Source organism: Poeciliopsis prolifica, unplaced genomic scaffold (assembly GCF_027474105.1).
Source record: "Poeciliopsis prolifica strain line A6 unplaced genomic scaffold, Auburn_PproV2 SCAFFOLD008, whole genome shotgun sequence".
In the NCBI taxonomy this organism is placed as follows: Eukaryota; Metazoa; Chordata; class Actinopteri; order Cyprinodontiformes; family Poeciliidae; genus Poeciliopsis; species Poeciliopsis prolifica.
In genome coordinates, this window is record NW_026562383.1 from 12,371,832 (window position 1) to 12,396,695 (window position 24,864).

At 38.1% G+C, this 24,864-nt stretch overlaps 1 protein-coding gene across 3 annotated transcripts in view; it reads left to right on the top strand.

Moving 5' to 3' along the window:
• The first annotated feature begins 2,404 nt into the window (after nt 1-2,404).
• Nucleotides 2,405-24,864, top strand: part of arhgap21b (Rho GTPase activating protein 21b) — a 33,467-nt gene continuing 11,007 nt past the window's right edge. The window contains exons 1-11 of one of the 3 annotated variants that reach the window (XM_055033004.1): nt 2,405-2,626; nt 4,226-4,417; nt 11,490-11,672; nt 11,787-11,808; nt 14,410-14,502; nt 14,754-14,832; nt 14,913-14,967; nt 19,179-20,739; nt 24,246-24,392; nt 24,579-24,681; nt 24,768-24,810. In XM_055033004.1, coding sequence (XP_054888979.1) covers nt 4,346-4,417; nt 11,490-11,672; nt 11,787-11,808; nt 14,410-14,502; nt 14,754-14,832; nt 14,913-14,967; nt 19,179-20,739; nt 24,246-24,392; nt 24,579-24,681; nt 24,768-24,810 — 2,358 coding nt within the window. In that variant the 5' untranslated portion in view covers nt 2,405-2,626; nt 4,226-4,345. Of the gene's footprint in view, nt 2,627-4,225; nt 4,418-11,489; nt 11,673-11,786; nt 11,809-14,409; nt 14,503-14,753; nt 14,833-14,912; nt 14,968-17,149; nt 18,051-18,506; nt 18,706-19,178; nt 20,740-24,245; nt 24,393-24,578; nt 24,682-24,767; nt 24,811-24,864 lie in introns of those variants that run through there. The other 2 variants (XM_055033007.1, XM_055033005.1) reach the window with 2 other exon arrangements.

Below are 24,864 nucleotides of genomic sequence, written 5' to 3' on the forward strand. Positions count from 1 at the left end.
TTTTAAATGTGAAAGTATTCTTATGTGGATGAAATGACTAATTGTGACCAGAAAAAAGTGATATGAAAGCACATTGATTTTTACACTGGTAGTTTCTTTATGCAATAGAGGAAAAGTAAATGGGTCCAGTCATCCGTGCATTTAGGATTAAGTATTTGTTTTTACATTTCTGTGTACTGCTACTAAAAGTGAAACATTCCAATGAGTTCTTGCAACTTACGGTCCTAGAAGATCATATGTTCACTTACCAGAATCCACGAGATGGAGGAAACTGGGAAACCCAGACAGCAACACAGTATTCTGGGTGATTACAAGACAAACATCATGTCTTGTGATATTGTATGTGTCAAATCATCAAACTAATATCTAACAAGACACATAAAATTATGTTTCTGAATGATTACTTAAGAAAAAAAGCTATCAATATCAACCTGAGCCTGTGTCAAAAAGTAATTGCCCCTTGAACCTGCAACAACTATAGTCCATCAAGTGCTTGTATTAGCATTGAGTCTTTTGCTCTGCTGTCAATATAAATTTTGACCCACTCTTTGCAGAGTTTTTCTGTTAAGTCACAGGAGAGTATGTGTGTATAAACAGTCACTGCATCTTAAAGTCTGGACTTGGATTAAGCCACTCCAAAACTTTAGAGAGGTGGTGTACTTTGGATCTGCTAAATAACCCAAATGTGTTGAGCTTAGTCACAGTCAGAGTATTTTCCAAAAGGTCTGGGAAATGTGAGATGGGTCTCTCTTTTTATTCATTTTTAGTCCCTCACTAATCAATTTGGGTGGCATTATGCTTTGACAAAACTATAAACCCCAAAAGGAAAAAAAAAAAAGTCAGGATTCCCTTAATCATTGCCCAGCATGGTTGGGGAACTGCATGTAAAAGGAAATTAACTTGAAAACATGATTTGGCTTACAATAATTAAAAGGATGTCTTTTAGTATTTTCAGAACACCTCACATCTTTGGTTAGACAAAACTTTGTCAGTTGGTCTGTGACTGGATTTTTTTTTTTTTTTTTTTTTTCCTTGGCCAGAGCAGCAACATAAAACTTCAAGTTTACAGTCTAGGGAGGCTTAAAAGAAAAACAAAGAGGTGACACAAATATGAACCAGTAAAAGGAACAAAAGCGGGTTTGATGCTTCGGGTCGCTTTTCTCATTGTTTACACTTGATATTCGACTCTCACTATCTAAGCTGGGAACATGAAGTGCCAGAAGGACGAAACGGTTTTCCTCTTGGCTCTTAGAGAGTCTTTTGGGGATTACAGGTAACTGACCGACCTTTCAACAGAACTGAGCTCAAACACAATAATGTCTTGATTAAATCCTTCAACAGAAGAATATTACCACATTCTCTAGATGCAAGGTTGTCAAACTCTTGTCCAAATATCAGTGTTCTGACTCACAGGACATTTTGTACATGCCAACTGTTATGGAGCTCTGTGAAGGAGTAAAAACCAAAAGAAAGAGAATATTTTGAGAATACCTACCATAAAGTGAATAGTAAACTATGACGTCAGTCAAGAATTTACTACAGTGATTAATACTGGGGTTGGGCTTTAACGATGGATGGCTCACAATACAATACAAATACAGATTAATATTTTTTTTATACTTATTGAGGTCTGGAAAAGACTGAAATTCCACAGAGTGTGTACCTTTAATTTAATTTGGTGGGTTTGTTCCCCTCTCAGTTATATGAAGTTCTATCCCAATCTCTGAAGGCAATTAAAATAAATATTCGCAGTAACCCATAATTTAAAAACAGATTTTAAAATACATTGGCACAACCGACTGGACAGCACAGCCTAATGAAAGTCTCCTCCCTGAACTGACCTCTGCAACAAAAGCTGCCAGCTCCAAGAACAGGTGGCCCCTTATGTTAGAGAGGCATAAAAGGAACATTTGTTCAAGCCCTGGGAGACGGGGTACTGATTTAAATCCGCACAATTTGTCTCTTGGGTTAAGATGTAATTTTAATCGCAGCTATTCTTTGATCAGAAATGCGATCTAAACACACTGCGGTATGCGTGAAGACATTTTCCGCATCAAAATACTCAACTCGACCTCACACTGAACCACACAGCATGTGATTTCTTCTTCAACCTTGTGTGTAGAAACTACAGCGGTTTGTGGTTACAAAGCATATTCGCAGTAAGTACAGAACTTTTAAACAGCACGCCAATGTTTATTGGCATTCATAGTTTCGTTTTGTTTTTCTTTTTTTATTATCTATTTATTATTATTTTTGAAGGAACGATTAAAAACACAAAGTTTTGAAGAGAAACCACTACATTCCGTAAGCCCCTACCTGATTGGGTCGCTCAAATGAAACGCCGCCTGTGATTGGTGGAGAGTGCCCTATTCACTGAAGGTGGACTCCCAGGGAGTCGGGAAAGCTGGAAAGAAAAAAAAACTCCAGCCACAAAACTACACCATGCGCCTCCACTCATTGGGTTTGGATTAATCACCGGGAAGTCGATAATACTGACGTATGGATTCTTTGGACAGTTTCTGAAAAAATACAAACTCACACAGGATGTGTTTAGCTTTTTTACCCGCTTTTAAGGACAACCGCTGCCTCAATTGGACTCCTGTTATGACGCTTCTCAACTACACAGGTAACTTTGTTAACTCCAACCATGTTAGCATAGATGCTAACCGCTAGCAGCCTGTTGCCGCAGCTGTATTATTTGTTTATTTTCTCAATTCACAGACACGTAGTTGTATACTAAATCTCTAAATGGTTGTGTGGTGTCTCCTCTGTACTTTCCTTGAAGGTAATTTTTGAGTAGTAACAAATCCAAGGCGTCTTTTGTTGAGCGCTGGAGAACAACAGCTCGACACGCTACGTTCGTACTCTATCGATCTCATAGTGACAAAAAAAACGATACGGCTTCTCTAAACACAGAACTCGTTTTGTTATTGAAGACAGCATAACTACCAAAATGAACTTCTACTTTATACACACTTACTATGTAAAGTAGTTTTAAAGTCATCCACAGTTTTTTTTTCCGCCCTGCCTCGCGTCTGGTAGTCCACTTGTTGCTGGCCATTCATTAGCCTGACCTGGTCATCCATGTTTTGTTCTCCCGTAAGGTTTTTATTCAGCTTTTGGGTTAAATATGGCTGTAAATGTTGCCCAGTTCATGCTCAATGGTGTGTGTGGTTGTGTTGGGTTGGATTACTTAGAGCTGAGATCAGTATCGTAATGCATATTTTATAGAAAGGCTTCCGATACTTCCCGTAATGTACGTAAATAATAACAACTGCTATGAATACAGAGATTGAATACGTATTTAATACGTTTTGATGCTAACCAATGTAGAGTTGTTCTGTTTATTTATTTTAATCACAGTTAAAATAACCTGGTTAATATTGGTCTTTACGTTTGAATAGGTTACTGGATCTTTGTTTATTTGTACATATGAAATAATGAAATTGGTTAGTGACAATGTACTAACTAATTTGCAACCTTCTGGGGAAAAAAAAAACAAACAACAGAAAAACATTTTTGGGACATGAAAAATGTCAAAATGTTCAGACTCCACATTCAAGCAAATCTTCCCTACTGTTGTCGCAAAGATACTTTTAAACAAGCGGAAAAACATAAAATGAAATTGTTCTGTTGGTGTGCTAGTTCATTGTTAGACTCGCTGTTTAATCAAGATCTGGTGTAATTACAGGAACAGTTTTTGTAATTTGATTATCTAATCCATATACCATGTCATTGACTATTTACTCATTTTGTCCAGTGGAGCAGTTATTTTCTTTCACTTTCTTACATTCATAGAAAAACTGATCAGACTTTTTCTGGATGATACTAATTGCCTTTTTTTAGGTCCAAATTTTACGTGTTAAATAAAAATCCATCATTTTACTTTCTGAACAACAATCAAAGCTGATAAAATTCTTCAACTTATCAATCAATTGCTGGTGCATCTCTTGTCAAGTTGTTTACTTATTTCTTCATACAATGGCACAGAGAGTTTTTTTTAATTTCCTTTTTCCTAAAAGCTAAACTAACACTTAATAAATTTCAATCTCAAACAGAGATGTTCTGCTTTATGAATACCCAGATTCCCAGTGTCTCTCACTGGGAGCCAGTCCATTCCAGGTCTCAGATAGTGTGGCTTGTCAGGATTGCACATTCGATTTTTAAGTTTAAAGTTTAATAAATTAAACAAAATACTTAACTTTGTAATTTATTTCTTCAACAGATGGACCAGGAGAGCTAGCCGCCATGGAGGTGTAAATCCAAACAGGACATCTTTTCTTGGATTTTTCAGGAGCTTTTCAATGTGGGCGTTTAAGGACAGCAACATTTCCATTGAAGTTGAATGATGGCATCACGTTGGGCTCCCACTTTTGAAGAAGATGAGCAGCAACAAGCAAGGTCTTCATTTTGTGAGGTGAGAGCCAATATATTGTTCCTAACATCAGTATTGATAGTTTGATTTTCCTGGATGCAAGTTTTGCTTCTAATTATTTTTGATTCTGCAAGATGTTTTTGCTGTTTATCTCAAAAACATAACTTTGGGACTAAAGACCTTTTGGAAAACTGAAAAGTTATAATAATAAAAAAGACATTTTGAGACATGACAGCCAAAATTAAAACTACCCCTTAAAGCCCTGATGCAGCGCAATCACTTAAATAATTCAAATATATGATCAATACAATATATTTGTGTGCAATATTTATTTCTCAAAGGACAGATTGGAGTGCAATAATTGTTGCCTAATAGATTCAAAGCATTTTTATGCTAGCATAATACTTAATCACAGTTGGACAGAGTTTCACAGCAGCAGATGTTCATGCCGGACACAAATAACATTATCCAAAATGCTAAAGGTCACAGAGCGTAGGAAGCACAAATGAGAAAGAAGGGAAAGAAGATAATAGACATAAATCATAACTGCCTTCATCATCGCAGTAATTACAAGATTTACCCATATCATGTAGCCCTACAAAGCACTCCTAAAAAACTAGACATGATTACAAGTTTGTATCTGAATTAGTCTGCAGCGTAGATTAACACATTGAAAAGAAGTACTATAATTAGATAAAAAATTTATTTAAGCTTATGATTTATGAAGTTAGGCGGACAAACCGACAGTGGAGCTGCTTGTTTAAGCCTCAGATTTTTAAGATGTAGCCCGTGTAATACCAGACAGGGACACCATCTGCTCCTCTGAAAGTGTCACCTGTTTCAGATTTTCATATTGTCGTGAATATCCAGGTCACTGGTCCAGGAATTAAGTCACAGATTTTTGAGAGACTTGGTTCTTATACCCAATTGCAGACAGAATACTACTGTCCGTGAATTGAAAATGTTAAGTTTCATAATAGCAGACCCCATCACACAAATTCACCAGGCATAAATAAGCATCTTTCAGAATGCTGGGGTTTGCTCTGTAATTGCGTAAAGACAAACCCTTAGTTCAGTCTGAGAAAATCCTCCTTTCAGTCGTTTCTCTAATCAAACTATGGCCTTAACCCGCTCATGCTAATTTTGATCTGGAAAATCCCCTGGAGCTTTCGGTTCAGGGGGAGTTTTGAAAATTAAAATTGTGGATGAAATAATAACTAGAATTTTCCAAGGAGTAGACAAATTTACAAATATGTCTTGGAAATGAAATGTGATAGAAATCAGTCAGAATAAGTTCTGACATGCCCTCCCCCCCCTCTGTAGAAAGCATGTTTTTGCCTGAGCTGTAAACAAGGAGTAAGAGACGTGATGTCTCCAACAAAACAACGCTCGGTTTGGCAGTTCTCAGGAGCTAACTTTGTTAACATGATGAAGGTCTTAAAAAATCACAGCTTCGCTATGGCTCACAGAAAAATATTTGACTGCTTTTTCATACCAGCTGAGTTTGGTCGACTTTCTAAAGTTGAGAGTTTTCATGCTCTCATTTAATTTTGAATAAGATTTGAAAATTATTGTCTTTGATTTGTATCAGAAACATTTGTTAAGGAATTTGTCTTGTTTTCCTCTTTTCTTTTTCTCTGGGAAAAAAAACAACTGACACTAACATATCTGTCTGGCTTATCAGCTGAATAGTGCTTGGTATTTAAACAAAGACCACAGATCTTCAGATTAGGTGCTGATAAAACTGCTACTGTTTGGATATCTCTGTTTTTTTATGCTGCTTTATTATATTTACTGTATCAAGCTGACTTTTAGGATTCAACTGGAACTTTTAATTGTTCATAATCAGCTTTTTGATATTGAGTAATACCTTCTTTTCCTTTTCCAGTAGAACAATAGAAATGCACAGCGACTTAAATTGATTCTTGCAGATTAGGAAGTCCAAATCCATATTTAGAACTGTAGGAGGGATATTGACCTCCCCCTGCCCTCAATCTCGTCCCAGCAATCTTAGCTTCATTAAATCTCATTGTTTGTCTCATTTAGGATGGCTGTCTTTTACAGAAGCCTCTGTGCAGGCAATGCATGACTAACTGATGGCAATCGGAAGGGCAAATTTACCCTCAATTGGATAGAAGAAGTCTGTTACTTCCTGTTGTGTTAAGGTTGTGTGTGCAGTGTCTCTGGAGAAAACAGAAGAGATGCCCTGCGTGATTCAGTTTTTCCTCGTTGTGCCAACTCTTTGAAGTGAAACACTTGCCTGTGATGTTTTTTCCCTCCTGGTATAGATAACTCATGAAATCTTGGAATGGCGAATCATTAGTGACAAACTAAGCAGAAAGAGCTGATGCAGCAAGTCACTAATCAACAGTCACAGTCAATTTGGTTGGTTGCAATTACATTTTTTTTTACCAACCAAGGTTTCAGGTCAAGATATAAGTTGGTCATTTACAATATTTTTGTAAATGTTGTGATGCTATGGAATAGCATAAGATCCAATTTAGAATTACACTTAGTAATTTATTACTTTTGCAAAAACCATTGTAGGCAGATGTTAGTTAAGGTAATCTTTGGACCAAAAGTCGACGTTTTTTTTAGTACCCATGTGTCTAATATAATATTCTAATTTTAATCTAATTACTTATCAACATTATAAAATATATGGAAAGCCAGAGCTCCACCTTACATTGTTTACATTATAGTGTCAGCATTTGTGTTTTGTTTGGTCTACAGTGATAACTTTTGTTTAGTTATCACTATGTTTAGCCTCCATGACAAATTAAAAAAAAAACAAAAATGGAAGAATATCCAGATTTTGCAATAAATGTGTGATTTTCCCAGCTCTGCAAGAGGCCAGGAACAAGTAGCCCAAAGATGAAACATGTAATTTCCAAGCTGGTGTTCCAACAACAAGAACTAACATGTCTTCAGCTTTATCTACCCTCACCAGCACCTTGTTCAAAATCTAATCAAAATTGTTGCCTATTCATACGTGACTCAACTTAGGATGCAACTCCTACCATGGGAATGGTTGATCAACTATTCATGGTAATTCTGAGCATAAAACTCTTGTTTCAGACCTGGGTAGTTTATAGTAGATATGGACAGAGAAGCTAATATGAAACCAAAGCTGTGTGCTGGAACAAACAGATGACACTTTCATGTTGATATGAATCAAATCCGTCTGCAAATGTTACTGAGAGATGCGGGAGCGGGTGGCCTTGAACAGATAAGGCGAGCACGGCGTGCTCCTCAGGTCATTTGACAGAAGTTGGTGTTTTTAGCACAGTGTCTGTGCTTTTTACTGCCCTGTCACACTACTGCTTACATTTTCTGAATAGTTTTAACCTTTATGGGTCGAAACAGATTTTGGCTGCTTTTGGATAGTTTTAATTTTGCCTAGAAAAATGTTTAGCATCTGTGTTTGGTATTCGTTTATTCAAAACATCTCCAACATAGTGATTTTTTTCCCCCCTTAAATTACTTAAAACAAAATACCATTTAGTAACTTTTTTTGTAATGTAGTGGTCTTTAAAACAAACTATCCAGGACTATGTGGAGAGCTCCTCTACTGCTTGTAAAGAGTGAAAATGTTACAAAAATCATTCTTAAAACTGAATTTAATAATTCTGTATAAAATATAATTGTTATATTTTATACAGTATTAAAAAATATATAGTTTATATTATCCCTGCTTTGCCCTCTGTACCATTATCCCCGGCTTTTCACAGCATGGTGCTCGGTTTAACTGGGATGTGGCGTAGAATTTAGCAACTAACAGAGAACTAAGTTTCCTCACAATTTCAGGTTGTGGCATTATCAGGTCTGATGTCATGTGACGTGATGATGTGTAATTGAATAACATCAACAGAACTTTTGTGTGCAAAAGGATTGTAGGGCTTTAAATTAAGGGTAAAATGGAAATTGTGTTTTTGTCAGTGTACCCTGTATTTGGGTACTAAAATGTGTGGCATATAAACAACTGTGTTTGTTCAGTAAATCATCCAATTCTTAGAAGTGGCTTTGATGTGGTTGGTTTCCCTTAATCTCAGCCTTTACAGTCTTTCTTTAAATGGCTGCATGTGGTGAGGAATTAGCTTGGAACATTTCGCATTTGACGAAGATTAACTTCTGTAAAGTTCTTTTAAATGTAAGCATAAAGTACAGTACCGCAAACATTTAACCCATCATTCCTTCATTATTGTTCAGGCAAGCTATGAAAACAGCCCAGTCTATTAACATGTAGCCCTTAAGACTTTACAATATGTATTTAAAACAGGAGCTCTAATATCCTCCGTTTTAACCAAGGGGATGTGTAATGTTTTTAAAAATTGTCAAACTAACAAAGATGTCTGTTTGACCAGCCCACCAGGTTGTTTTAATCTCAGCATTCATGCTCTTAAAAAATGTCATACAGAGACAAAAATGCATGTTATAAATTTTTATGATTAAGTTACCACTGCTAACCATGCGAATCCTGCTAAACATCAATCTAGGAGACTAAAGGAAGTTTAAATGTGTAACTCCTGTTATAATTTTACCTTATTCTGTCCAGTTATTGCTCTGTTATACACGTCCTGGTGGTGTTGCCTCTGCTTTTAATAAAAAGATTTAACTACCAACATGAGAAGCTAGAAAATGTTATTTTAGACACTTGTTGTTCTACTTGTAATTACCAAAGAGAAATTGAAAGTCACAGCTTTACAAGAACTGGAGGTCTGTAATTGTTGCACTCTAATTCAAACATGACAACATGTTTTTAGAGAATCACCTAAAATTGAGAGATCCATGTGAAGTTTTTTACTGAAAGTATAAAGAATGGTTTCACTAGAAGGTGTGTTTATTGTGAAGTGGCATCGACTCTGACATAGAGCAGATCACTTTTCATTTTCAAGAGACATCCAGCTGAGGGACAAATGTTCTCCCAGCTGCCTCACCCAGCACAAATATCATTCTGGTATTCTAGTGATTCATGAATGACTGAGAGGCATTCACTTGTGGACAGGAAAGGAGAGGCGTGTCCTTTTGATGTTTGAGTTCCTTTTATTCCTTTCTGTAGCAAGTCAGCTTTTTCCTTTTTGTCAAATTTTTCTTTGACCTCTTCCCACGCCGTCTCAGCCTGCTCTTTCAGGTTGTCCCAGGGGACCAATCTGTTCTCTAACTATAGCCGTGGTACTTTACTTCGGTTGAACACAAGAGGAAACCACGGGAGAAATGCAGTTCTGGAATTTATTGACCTGGAATGTCACAACAGTATTAACTTTGCAAGTGGCAATGCCAACACCGCAAGGCATGTGTCTGCGAGGAGGCCCACTGCCCCTGTCTGTCCGCATCTAAAGATCAGAGGAGTGGAAATTACCCTTTGCACTCCCTTCTAAATCTGATCCAGTATTGTAGGTCCGGCGTACCCTGGAGACGTGTTGGGCATCGGTGCAGGCATTTCTGACATCCTGCTGATGTATAGCCCTCACCACAAGTACTAGTTTAAGGATGGATTTCAGTGTTTGCTCTGTCTTAAAGACACTCGGGGATCCAACAGGCACAAGCTTAAATCTGAAAGTGCCAGAGTTGCCGAATAGACGAAGCTTGTTTATACACAGTAAAACCTGTTTTGCGAGTTTCATCAAAACACACTAATGGCAGCTGCACCTGCAGGACGTTTTTCCCAGCCCGCTTAGCAGAACAATTGGTTCTTATTCAGAGGCATGCACATTCGAGCTTCTTCATATATACTTTATAGCAAAACTTGTCACTTCTGGTGTAAAGGGTTTGTTCCTTTCAGAAGTTTGCTGCTGAAAAGCAGAAATACTGCAAGATCCGAGTTAGGCTGCGATGAGTTTATTAAAACCTGCTTTGACACGGCACACACCTCCAGGCGCAGACTATATTTGCATTAACTCAGTAAGTGTGAGAACTACTGTTCTCTTTTTATTAAGTTTCTGCACGCCAACTGTTCCTGTTCAATGTGCTTGACTTATTTTTTGCTTCCTGTTAGATCTGGAACAGGTGGGAAACATATTTAGTCTTGCTTGCTTGAAACATGTTTGTGCAGATTTGATATGTTCATAAGCAGGTAAACCTCTAATGAAATCTTTGGTTGTGATCTACTCAGTTATTGCAGCATGTTGCACATTTTTTGGGTTTGACATTTCACTCAAATATCTCAGCCACAGACAGAGATACAATTAATGCAAGCTCAGCAAATTCCTCATCACATTGTGGGGAAAGGTCTGTCCCTCTGGGGGGTTGGGAGAAATAGTTGAGACTGGTTGGGGGTTGAGGAGGGAATCTGCTTATTTTTGGTTTAACATCTAAAATATACCTGAACAAATCCTGTTGTGGGAAAATTTGAGTGAATTTGTTTCTGCTCCTACTCATGAAACAACAAAGATGTGAGGCTATAAATAGACTGTAAACACAGGAGTGTGTGTCCTTAAAACCTGAGGGCTGGGAACTTACTGTAAACATTAGTAAGACAAAGGAGTGGACATCACTTCTTTGTGAGTGAAACTGGCAAGTGAAATACATGTCTGTTCCACTTGATTGTGTTTCAATTATTTTCTTCAATGTTGTGTGATCTTGTATACTCCTTTAATCCTTTTTTCTGCAGTCATTCATAATCAAGAATGAACATTTGATGGAGCAGTTAAAATAAAAACAAAACATATACTGATTAAGAGGAGGAGGGAGGGGGGGAAAAACAAGATGAATAATATAATTGGATTTACCAAAAATTATTCTAAGAAGTTGCCTTATGGCTAATATGGTTCACCAGAGCATAATGTAGCTTGTTTTTTTAAAGGATAGTTCTATTTTGATTAAATAACAACTACAACTTCAGCAAGTCAAATAGAAAAACTGACAGTGACATGTTCTATTGGTGTAAAAGTATTTAAACAGAGTTTGTTTGATTTCACAAAAAAGTGTTTCTAGCAGCTTTAGCTTGCAACAAATTACCAAGAAAAATCATGTTCATCCTGAAACATATATTTACGGTAGTTTTGCTATCAGCTTTTAATCTTTTTAAGAGCTCTTGTTTACAAAATAAAGTTGTCTTAAAAAAATCAGAAAGATTTTATGCTCAATAATTCCTTCATCTTTCTTTTCTGTCCAGAATGACTCTGCAGAGAGGCGAAGTTTGGCTGATTGTCCTGCAGTGCAGTACGCCACAGAGGAGGAGCCGTTTGCTTGGCCGAGGCCCAAAACTGTGCGCTTACGCCGCACATCCCTGGGGTTTGGGTTCACTTTGCGGCATTTCATCGTGTACCCACCAGAGTCGAGCCTGCACTGCTTCCCGGTAAATGCCAAGGTTTTCTTTGATTTATTACTGTGAGTCAACAAAAATCCAGATGAACAAAATTATGTGGCCATAAGCACAAAAGTCATGCTGAGTATCTTTGTGCATTTACAGGAAGAAGATTGTGGGCGCAGAGGTAAGCAGAAAAACTCTTTGAACTTTCTGCCCCGATTTACAACCAAGTCAGTGCGTTGACTTCTAATGACGCCACAACCATCCACTCTGTAGCTGTTTCTGTGCTACAGTGCCCAACTTCACATTGTTTCAGTTTATTTTATTTTGTAACACATACAGAAAAAGTACTGAAAAAAAGAGCGGCTCTGAATTTTTCATGAATTTCTTCTGTTTGACAGTTTTTCATCGTTTTTATCTTAATCTAATCACTGCTGGTGATCTTGCTGTATGTATCTTTTTTAGTCACAAAAAAGATACATTTGGTAATTTGGAAGTAATTTGTCACAAAAATCCAGGGCATATACTGTCTGGAAACTCAAGGAACACTCCTAGCATAACAACTTTTAAGGTGACTCTTTTTTAAAACATAGTTCAAAAGCTAAAACCAGATTGTCTTTTGAGCAGCAATTTAGAGACCAGGTCCCAAAGCTGACAGCCCTTCTGATCAGACACCTTATATAACCTTGTTTTGGGTACAGCAAAATGCAAGAATAGACGTAATCATTTTAAATGTTTAGGTCTATACATTCGCATCAAGATAACCGCCGCAGCCAAGATACCTCAGATGAAAAATGTTTGGAAACAGTTGGACTAAATAGTTGTTTATTTTTTGTTATAGATAAAAGCAGATCAACTTATAATGATTTTTGTTGTATGTTGTTTTATTTTTTGTAGTATTTCTACACAACGTTATACTATGAGAGTCTCATCCCAGTTTATGCTGACAGTCAGCACGGGGTACTCAGTTGAAATCACGTGTTGTAATTCACCATCTGACATGAAATATAAATAAAAAGCATTAGTATTAAGCGAAGTATATCATATACTTGATGATGACGCACCATAGCAAGAATTTGGATTTTTCCCATTCCAAGATACAAGTTGGTATGATTTTAATTTAAATTTGGGATAGAGACAGAGGACATGAGGATGAAAATTCCTGCTTTGAGCCAATTTGTCCTTTGGAAATCTAAACGGTTCACTTGATGTCATGTTTGTTAGGCAGGCTTAACACAGTGACACAGTCATGAGTATTTTGGTTTTAGTTTATATTCCTTTTCCTGGTAGAAGTGTGTTTCAATATTAGTGTCCTGTAACTGTAAAGTCAGCCTTTCGTTTTTGCACAGATAGCAGATTCTAATTAAGGAAGACAGTTTCTTCCTTCTTTCACAATATATATTTTTTTATTTTAACAACGTGGAAATGAGTTAAGTCTTTTTTAGTCTGTTTAACATTTTCCTACTGGTAACTTCCTGATTTAACTTTTAACATAGCAAAACATTGTAGACAAAGTAGACAAGAATGATCAATTTCCATGCTGAAAGTATACTTTCAACTAATTTTCTTTTTTTTTTTTTAAAGGCAGTTATGTCTCAAAAACTAATTACATCTCTACTAATAAGTCCTTTTAAAGTGTCAGAGAAAGTGTTGTTTCTCTGGACAGCTGGACTTTTCGAGGGGGCAATTATACTTCTGTTTGGATTTCTTTGTGAAAAAATCCATAATAATAGTATTTCATTATTTATATTTTTTCAGAATGAAGAAATAACATAAGAAGTTTGTCTTTTTCTGAATTATTTCTCCTTCGTGTGATTTGTAGTGGCAAAGAGTCCACACATTAGTTGAAGATGGCTTCCTAGAATAAATTTAGCTGCCGCTCCAAAGCACACCACCAGAGGGTGTGTGTTTCTTCCAGCTTTAGTTAATAGGAGACTTTTCTGTTTATTATGTAATGGGAATTCCCATGATATGATTCTTTGTGATTAATTTGTTGTGTTCAAAGTGTCCAAAATAAGGTCACAAGTTTGTGTGGTTTGGAGCTTAAATAGGCTGTGGGATCATTTGGTTCATCATTAAGAGTCAACTAATGTGCCTCTTTTAATAAGGTGACTGGTTTATAAGTTTGTTCTCTTTATTTAAGTTATTGACTATCGTATAAATGTTAAATGGCACATACAGTCACGAACAATCTTGTGATCTCATGCTCGAGTTCACGTCTGCTGGACTTAGCGAGGTAGTGTGTGCTGACTCACCACCAGAATGTTAACTACTAGGGAAGTATTTTAGCCACTCTCTGGCTGTGCCCACAGCTATTTCTCAGTTTACAAGGAAAGAGTGGGAGGTGTGCAGCTGAGCACTCTGTCACTCTTCCTCCTTAGTTTCTTTTGCCCCACTCCTCCTTTCTTTCTTTTCTCCTCTTATTTCCGTGGCCATGCAGCTGCTAGGAGACACGGGCAGCATGAGCAAACAGGTTTTTCTGTGTTTGGTCATTCTGAGCCGTGTCCGTAAAACCCCACAGATTGACTATATTAATGACTCATTGTCTGTCTTAGCAGTAGACAAGAATTATCCCGAACAAATACCCAGAGCACCATCTTATTTTAGGTTGTAGTTTTCAACTAAACTGTGTTTGTTTTTGTTTTTATTTCTTGCACATAAGGCATGTTTTTTTTTTACATTTTGTTTTGGGTTTGTTTATATTTTTCTATGATATAATATAAAAATAATTTGTCAACATTTTAAGAAACTGGAATAATTAATTTTTATTTTTCTGTTTCCACAGGGAGGCAGAGAAATAGGTTAGAACCAATGGACACTATTTTTGTGAAACAAGTCAAGGAAGGGGGTCCTGCTCATGAAGCTGGCCTTTGTACAGGTAACACTCAGTCAGCATTAACTATTTTCAGATTGTTTTTAAAAGTTTGTACATTTCCAGTCAAAGGCAGAAAGACCGTAAGTAGAGGCGTATTTATCCAGGTACTGTAGCTGATCTGCCAATCAGTCAGCAGGTGGATAGTTTCTGCTGATTTTTCTGCTCCTTTTTGATTTCCTGTTCATCTATCAAATGCTTTATCTGCTTATCACACTGCTTGCAAACCTTTGAATGAGACCTTGGTTGTTAAATAGGTGATCGAATAGTGAAGGTGAATGGAGCCAGCATAATCGGAAAAGCCTATTCTGAGGTGATAACTTTGATCCAAGACAGGTAAGATGATGAGAGTTTGATTTATTTTTGTTTATTTGGCGTAGTTTTTCTGTTTAAAAAGGCCCCTTTCCTTTTTTCAGTGGTGACGTTCTTGAGCTTTGTGTGATGCCAAAAGATGAGGACATTTTGCAACTGGTGAGATTGATCTTTTCATCATATCCTAAAAGACTATGAAGAAAAAACTGTTTTTTAAACTTGTAATAACTTCTGGTCCATCCTGAAGTTGCTCTAGTTTTAAAGTGTTTATGTTGCGGCAGTAGTCATGAGATCCAGACATCCAGCCTGTCCCATCAGTACTTTCTATCTGGGCCTCCTAATCAGGCCATAAGAGGCTTTCTGTCCTCCAGAACTGCAGCTGACACCACTGCGGAAATGCCCTAAATTCACTCCTGGATGATGCATTACAAAAATACACTTGCTGACATTAATATGAAACAAAATGTACACTCCAGCATTGTAGGTCTTAGGTTTTATGTTAAAGGTTTTATATATTTAATAAATGTCTTCAGAAAAGCACCAGAAATTTGGCAAGCTGCCTGACTTCTAGTATTGTCCAAACTTTCCCCCTTCATTTTACTTTTACCCTAGTTAATAAACTGTAGCATGTTGACAGATTTTTTTATTTTTAAAGAAACCAGGAATCAGTCAGACCAGCATTTGATTTGCTTTAGACAGATCAGAGTTCGTGTCCCTTGTTGATCTGGACCTTCTGTGCAGACGTGAATACACTCTAGCAAACTTTTGTGCGGACCAAACAATTAGACCGAGAGCCCAAACTAAAATCAAAATATTTCTGTTCCTCTAAGATGCCATTTTTAGTTAGTTGCTAAAACCTTTGAAGCATTAATATGCGGGCATAATCTATGTTTAATTGTTTGATTGTTGCAATTGAAATGGTTTTGCTTTCAGCTGGTGATTTTGTTGATTATTAATAAAATGTGTTTCAAATTGTTATTTTAACTCCATCAGAAATTACCAGCTAATTATGGCAGCATGAATATTACAATTTATTCACATTTAATCTGGTGCTTTTAGTAGTTAGGCTAATCTTAATGTTCATGGCAAACACTTAATGTTCATGGCAAACACTTTTCTTCATCAGTTTTAAATGAACCTTAAAAATACAATGCCATGAACACTGCATGTGTCCCGTAAGAGTCACAGAGGGAAACCCTCTTACCTTAGCAGGCTTGAAATTTCATCATTAATATTTTATGCATGCTGCAGGGAGCAGGTAGCTACTATTGATTCTGCTAAATCAAGATATTCTCATCTGTTCCATATCCAGAGTACATCCATTGTGGAATCTTTTTGCACAGAAATAAATTTCTAAGAGCCTTTTATAGTCTAGTGGGTTTTTGATTTGAACTCTACAATAAAAGTGGGAAGATATTTGCTTGACAGGTATATGACCCTGGGGATTTTTAAGGGCGACATTTAGTACTTATTACTAACTGAACACTCATCTGTTTAGCACATGTAATGTGTTAATGATAAATATTTATTTATGTATGAATTATTTTCTATTCCTTATTCTAAAATATTAGATATATATTGGAAATATTGTTACTTTATTTAATTCATTATCCAAATCTTTTAAATTTAAATGATTGAATTTCTGAACACTAATTCCTAAGGGAAGTTGGGGGTTGTTTCTTCAAATAGTCATAATACATTGTAATATTATTTTGTTGTTGATCAATAAAATAAAGAATAAAATAGAAAAACAATAATGATGACATTAATTCAGGGAAAAAGCTATCCAAACCAACAAACCTTGGAGTTCTTTTTGGTCAGCTACGTTTTTCACCTTGTAACTTTGTCTTTCATGTTACTGAATCATGAACTCTGACCTACACTCAGTTAAGCGACTTCTTCAGAGGTTTAGGTTTTGTTGTGATTCTTTCACAATCTCCTGAATGAGTCCATGCATTCTTGGAGTACATTTGGTTGATCATCCGCTCCTTTAAAGATTTACCTCTGTTCCATGTTTTCTCTGTTTGTAAATAGTAATTGATAACATTTCCCTTAATAAATGAAATAATATAAAAACCACCATTTATATTTACTCAGGTTGTATTTGTCAGGTGTTTGAATTTGTTTTATGATATGAAACATCTAAGCGACAAAAAGCAAAAAAAAAAAAAAAGGGACATTTGCAGGGCTGCAAGTATTTTTTCACAGCAGTTTATATGAAAATTTCATTTTTAGTAAGTTCATTTTGTCCTCTGTCATATCTAGTTCACTGCTACTCCACCCTCTTCTCTGAGAGTCCTCCTCCTGACTTCTTTTTCTGTCTGTAGTCATTTATGCAATTCACTCTCCTACGCTGTGTGCTGTGATACCTCTCACCACATTGTTTCTCAGCCAATGAAAAACAGCAACTCAAAAATATCTGTAGTGTACACAAGCAAACGTATGATCTTTCTGCAAAAATCAGAGGATTATCGCAGATGCTAGCGGACAGACACGACACTGTAGGCGGCAGGAAGCACTGAGAGCTTGGAGACAGGCAGCAGTTGCTTAGCAAAGAGAGAGACTAGAACATTTATGGAGCCGAAAAGGGAGGGAATAGTTCACTATAAAGCAGAGGAAATAGTGAGCAGAGAAAACAGAGGGGAAAGCGTGAATGATGAGCTTAAACCAGAGGATGAAATCAGCTGACTGCTCTGTGTTTCAAACAGGTTGACGCTTAGTAGAAAGGAGGGAGGAGGCAGAAGTGGGAGGGGGAGCGGTACCATCACAGCTGAATGTATAATCAGCAGCTGCTGCTTCTGTCATGTGAGCAGTAGCAGGGAGGGAAAAAGAGAGAGAGGGCGACACAGACTGGAGACACCTTGTTCAGTTAGCGTAATATTCTGTTTAAAGATGGATGAAGCCATGGAGACCTAACATCAGTATGGAAACCATGCTTCAGCTTCTGCCACCTCGACCAGGACAGAGTGTCACAGGCAGGTTGTAACGTGGCAACCCTTGATACATCTTTGCTTTCTCATCCTTGTGTGCCGCCGCTGCAACTCCAGTGTATTTTTAGCACGTCAAGCCCAGGCTTTGCTATGGCTGATTCATCTTCTATGCTCTTGGAACCAGTTATTTTTATTTTTTTTTTACAATATGTGCTTTCTCCTCTGCTGTCATCTTTTTCTCCCGTGATTCCTCAATGCTCTCGTGTTCGTTTGCTGTAATGGCAGCCTTTCTCTAAAGAAACAACTAATCTGGTAAGAAAAGGGTACAATTGGTACCTGCCACATGTCGTACCTGCTGTATCATTTTGCATGTGTCATGCATGTCATCAGCGTCCCAGGATTTCTTTTGAGTGGTTGTAAATTACTACCACACAGCTGTCTTGGACTTATGTTTATGATCAAATATGTGGCAATGGCTCATGTTTAGACTGCAGACATGGCCGATGCACTGTGCCTGCAGTACCTGTTAGATTAAAAGCTCGAGTTGACATCCAGATGAAATCTCAGTGAAGCCTCGCCCTCTTCTTCATCTTTTTATGTCGGATGTCATCAGTTTCATAAAGGCTGCTGACCTCTGAACTGGTTACAGTCATACTTAAAAAGGGAGGAACTTAGCTTAGCACTGATTGTCGTGGCTCACACGGTTTTATTGTAAGGTTGTACTGTAACAGGGCCAAAGTCCTTATACCTTTCCTTAGTGCTTGTTGTAAGTATGCTGTGAGTAGCAAAAATAGATTTTGTTAGCCTTTACATTTTAAGTTCCTACTTTGTATTTTTTGCTGGGCTCATTAAAGAAATAGTTTAGACTTTGTACTCATCCATGATACCTAGGGGAGATAATTATAGCACATTCTGTGTGAGATCTCGGCATCCTGCTGCCTGTATGAGATTAGCCTGTCAGTCGGAGGTATGTAACTATGATCTATGCGTCTGTCCATTTTGTGATTGTATTTTGACTTTTTTTTTCCCCCACAAAATATGATGTTGTTCATAGTATTTATAATTGAATGTATTTCTGTGTCTTTGCTAAAAGTGACAGAGAATATTCTGACCAGTAATTTTTAATTTTTAAAAATGATAATAAATGAGCAGCTGTTAGAAATAAATGTTTTTTTTTTCTTTAGTATAAAGTGTGCCATCTACTAGTATTACCAAATCAATTCTAAATAAGGAGCAGATGAAGAGCTTTGACACTGCTCAGCTGTTTGAAACGCCTCCACTCACTCACTGAAGCAGGCACTGCCTACACATGCATCCAGTAACATTTTCAATATCACACTTGACTTGTCTTTAAGCATCTAGCGCCACACTGTTTAATCTTGCACCCACTTTCTGTTTGTACGCCTCTCTTGTAACATCGCTTTCTTGCTCTGTCTTCAGGCCTATTCCCAGGATGCCTACCTGCGTGGCTACAATAGCTACAGTGGAAATGCTAGTCACATCCCTGACCCACCAGTGGTATGCTACCCCAGAGTAGACTGTAAGCCCACGGGCATGGCCCAGGCGACAGACTCATCGGGCCAGGTCTGCCGGGGTCCAGCAGCATCTCTTGATTATGGGTATCGTAAGGAAATCACCGTGCCCCCATCTCCTCCTCGCCAATATTCCAAAAGCCAAACAGCGGTGTGCATGCGCAATGATAGCGTTAGGACTGTGGTGGTTCCTCCCAACTCTGCACACATGGGACGGGTGGTTTCGGCACAGAGGGTTGATTTCATGGACTCTGCCTATGTTAGGGGAAGACCGGGGTCACTGGCCCAGTATCCTTTCCCTCGAAAGGCCGATGTCTATCCCAGCGGTCCAGGAATGGTACCCTTTGCAGGTCAAGCACCTAACTATCCAGGCAACCATCAGAACATCGATTGGCGCACTTACCAGACATACAGGGAGTACATTGACAACAAAGGTATCCATTCCCATGGTAGTCGGACAATTCAGGAGAGGTTGGACAATTTACGAACTGCAGGTCAGCCTTCCTTTGCAGCTGCTTCTCACATTCCCAGAGGAGACTGGGTTCCTAAAGGGATACGGCGCAGGAGTACCTCCCATGAACGGTCATACCACGGACCTCCACCCCATTTTCAGGTTGCTCCACGCAGTGCTTCACAGGACCGGATGAGGAATTCAGAGAAAATAAGCAATCCAAGGAACTGGCCCCCTCGAAGTATGTCCCAAGATGCCCTGGCTCTGAAAGCTCGTTCTCATTCCATAGACTATGTTGAACCTATTGAGCTGGCTCGGCCCAGTGAGAGGAGAGCAGGGTATCCAAGGGCAGACCAAGGTACAAGGCCCAGTCGGCAAGCGATGCCCAGAAACGCTGTGCCCTTCAGGCCTTCGGCTGGATACAGTGGCGGTATGAGAGGAGCACCGAACCCTTCTTTTTTCTCTAAAGGTCCAGATTCCCTTCAGACTCGCTCCTCACCAATGCTGTCTGCCATGCTTTTTGGGAAAAGCACTGAACATTCTTTCACCGACCAAAGAGTTTCGGTCCCAGCACACCATCTAGGCCACATTAGCCAACCAGGCCAGAACAGGATGCGGTCAGAAACTATACAGATCTCTGAGGCAGCCAGAGACACAAAAGTAGTTGGAACCCGGTCTTCATCATGCTCTGCTACAAGAGAGATCCCTCAGAGGCCTGGCATCCTCAAAACAGCCCACCAAGATTCTCAAAGTCAGGTAAACGGTCAACAAAGCCCCTCAGAACCTGCAGTGGTTCTGAGGGAGAAACCTCAAGGTGGAAAGAACCCCAGCCCACTGCGGCACCCCTCCTACATCCTGGCTGTGAATGATGAAGGAGCAGACTCTACGGCAGACGTTGCGGCTTGCTGGCTTCCAAATGATACACGGCGAGAGATACACATGCGCCGCCTTGAGGAGCAACGTCACAACTCCTGCTCCAGCAACCTGGATGAGTCCCTGGACGCCATTCCATTCATTGGTAAGACTGGAGTTAGTTTATTGCCTTACTGACCATGTTGGCGTGGCAACTGGGACTGTAGCTACATGTTATAGAATGACACTGTAAGCGCTCTTATAAAAGTTTCAGTAGACGTACGATGAACAACTTAAATTTAACAGTTTTATTTGATGTGCTTAGGAGATTCAGAGGCAAACTAGTCTCCAGAGGGAGATGTTTTTGATCAGCCTTAGACCTTTCAGAGTAGGTTTGAGATGCTTTTGAATTAACCATGACAGAGTAAAGTGGTGTTTGTAATGCAGTGATGTCCCCCCCGTTAATGTATTGTTTTCCTGGATGTTGTCTCTTGACAGTGAACTCATAGTGGTCGAACAGCAGAGTAATGGATGCTGCGGTGATTAAATTGTTGGCATTTCAGAAACTGCGGTCAGTTGTAGGGATTCAGAGCACACATTCAAATATCGGCAAAATTTTACTGGTGGTTTTTGTTTTACACTGTATAAAAAAAATAAAAATACCTCTGTATTTGCCTGGGTGTGAGCGAAGTATTACTGTAATGTTAAAAAAACATAAATTAACATCTTTACAAAAATGATCTTTCAAAATATCCTACATATTTCTGTTAATTGCTTCCTCCTTCAACCCTTGTCTGATATCCATTATGTATAATGAATATTTGTCTATCTTTCTGTTTGGCCAGAAAGAGCCGTGTTTTAGTTTTATCCTGAATTCAGCAGTAAGTCGGAGTCAGCCTCTCTCTAGACATACCATGTTTCATGCCTTTTAGCTTTCTCAGTGAGAGCTTGTCCATCGTACAGAACAAGCCATCCAGCATCTCATGCACATCATTGCAGGCCACACTTGTCTCTTAAAAACCAAGAAGAACTCTTAGTACATGTCATATTCGGCTAAACTGTTGCCGTCTTAAAGCACATAGTGAGCACCTTCCTTTTCAACAGATATTTTACATAAATATTTCTTGATTTTTGTTCCTCTTAAATTTTTCTGTAATTGCAAATCTGAGAAGTAAAAATACACAGACTGGACTTGTCAGTCTGTGTATTTTTGTCAGCATTACCATCTGAAAATTTCTGGTGAGATTTGAAAAAGGTGGTCGCAACATGCTAACCCAAAAATGTAAATAAACAGGATGCCTCTGTTTGGGGGGAGATTCCTCAGATATCTTGTGCCAGAAACTGATGTCTAGCTATGAATCAGCTTTGTATCAGATTAACGGGGCTCTACTAAATGCTAAAGATGCTTGTCATGAAGTTGTTGAATCCATTTGAGACTGCAGTACTAACCTAGTATTTTGTCTAATTTGGATAAAGGTTGTTAGGTCTTTTCTGCTGTTGGTTTGGTTTGGATCAAGTAGACTTTAGTCAAAAGTCCAGGTGTGGACAAAGCAGACATCATCGATGATTTTTTTATTTATTTATTTATTTATATTTTATTTTTTTGCGTTCATTTATTTCACCAGATGACTTATTTAGAACAAATTCTCATTTACAATAACAACACTGTGGGATTTGTATCTCAGTTGAGGAGAATAGCGTTTTAAATGAGTAAAATTGCATGTCTCCATGACCGGTACTTAAAAATCAGTTCGTTAAATGAAATACTCTTTTTACTAAGAGTAAATTAAATGCTCTTAGTTCAGTGAGATTAGTATCAGATTTTATGTGCATCGTTTTCTTGAGTGAGCTTTGAATTATATTTTATATATTTCTTAAAAAACAAAAAATTTAAATTAAAATCAGTTTTGAGGAAATTTTAATCGTACACCTAAATTTTTTCCAACACCCATTGCATTTTAGGTTTTTCTATCCTCAATATGAAAATTGTTCAAACCCCTGAATAGTGTATGATCTCTTGTGAATAAAAGCTATCGTTGCCTAAAATAAACAAGGACAAAATTAAGAAAAAAAACATGACAAAGGAGGATCTGAATGTTCTCTGAGACCGCCTTAGAAGCACAGATTCTGTTTTAAAGTTAAAGGAACAGCAGCTATAGCTCCTGGACATGGCAGAAAAGGGTAAGCTGTCAATGACTTTCATTACATTCCTGAGGAGGCAGGTGGTCAAAAACCCTCAACAAAGACCTGCGGCAGTCTTAGGGGCAGAAACCACTGAAATTTCAGTCTCTACTAAACTAAATGCCGAAGAGCTCCTTGTCTGTTGCGAAGATTTTCACCACTGCTGACAAAAAAGTATCTGAAAAAAACAACTCCTCTTTGCTCACAAATATATCAATATGGCAAAGACATTTGAGAATTCTGTTCTCAAAATTTTAATGTTTTGGGCTTAAGAATCAACAGTTTGTCTAGAGGACAAATAATACATTGAAAAGAACATTGTGGCAGTGAAGCATGGCAGTGTTTGATTGAACCTTAAAGTCCATAAGTGCTTCATTTCCAAAGCCCTGGAAGATACTGGGCCATCATAATCATCTGAAAATCTGTGGTGGGATTTGAAAGAAGTTGTTACAAAATTTAAAGTTCACGAGAGTTGGGGGTTTGGGGCACCTTGTCAAAAGCTGGTGTCTATCTATGAAAAAGCTTTATTTCAGCTAACAGGGCTCTACTAAATGCTAAAGATGCTAGTCATGAAGGGGGTGCAGAACACAATTCGTAATTCTGGATGCAACTGTATTCTTCCAGTCAGAAACAGTCTCACACACAATTGTTTACAAAGATTTTTTTGCATAAGGAGAGATTGAAAAAATGATAAAATCCCTTTATCCCTAAACATTGACATGGCCCAAAGAACCAAATTTTTTGTTTTTCTGTTCTGTCAGTCTTAAAGTCTCTCTTCTTCTATCTGGTTCATATTTTTTGGGATGATTTCATGAACACCCAACATCTCTGTTAAGTCTTTAACTCTGAATCACACTTAAACTTCCCTGCCTGGTAGTTCATGACGCAGTAAAACTTAGCTTCTGTTCTGCAAAGGCAACTTTCTACTGAATCATGTTGTAAGCACTGCTTCATCGCACATTGCTATTAACTACTCTTGGTTGCTTTCTTAGGAGAAAATACAAGACTGTTACCCCCTAGAGTTTATCAATGATGGATATAAGTTTTAAAAATAGCCTTGGTAGAAGCCTTGTTAGAGAGATGCTGGCATCCTTATTTCTGTGCCCACTTTCAAAGTTGGGTTCAGTCAGGAACTAGGACAGTTGCTTTTAAATTTAGCTCCAAAAGCCCCTTGGCTGCAGAGAACAGCTTTGCACTTTGAGCTGTTTCAGGCCAAAAGAGCCCAACAACAGTTGTCGATAGATATATTTAAAATTAATTAAAAAGTGCATTGTAAAGCTATATGTTCTGCTGTTTTTCTCCTACCTTGAGAAATTCCCTCAGATAATTGCTAAAGTGACAATCGTTTCAGTAAAACCCAGTGAGTCTCAGAGCCAGTGGGAGGCAATGCAGGCATATACAGTATATAGAAATGCATTGTACCTGAGAACAGAACGATTCAAAGTTAATTTGGTTCTCTATGTTCACACTGAATATTTTATTGATCCATAGATGAGCCAGTCAGCCCCAGTGTTGACCGAGAGGCTGCTCCTATCCCTCCCTCTGCTGTGATATCTGTTGCACCATCCATAGCGACAGCACCCTCCAGTCAAGGCTCACCATGTCCAACTATTCATCGACAGCTGTCACATGACCAAGGTAAATGGCATTGGTTTGGCTATTGCCATTATGGTTAATGGTAGTGCATTTCTTCTTTTTTTTCTGTAATATCACATCATTGTTTTGTCTTGATAGATGACATTGATCCTTAATTTAAATAAACTTTTTATGACATTTGGGTTGAAAAATAAACTGGAATTTCATATTTGTACCGTGTATGTTCAGAGTCCATGCGAAGTGCTTTGTTGGACTCAGACTCTGCTAGTAAAACAGAGCGATCAAAGTCTTATGACGAGGGTCTGGATAACTATCAAGAGGAGAGAAGAGGGTAAGTGCATACTGAGATTTTTTTCTTTTGTCTTTGACAATTCATATTAGTCTGACTTTGCCTTTTTCTTTACCACTGTGCAAAAGATCTACAAGCAAGCATATGGCCAGTTTCAGAGGCCTGAGAAAGGTAAGGAACTAAAGAACCATTTGAATCATGTCTCAAAGATATGAACTTTAATGC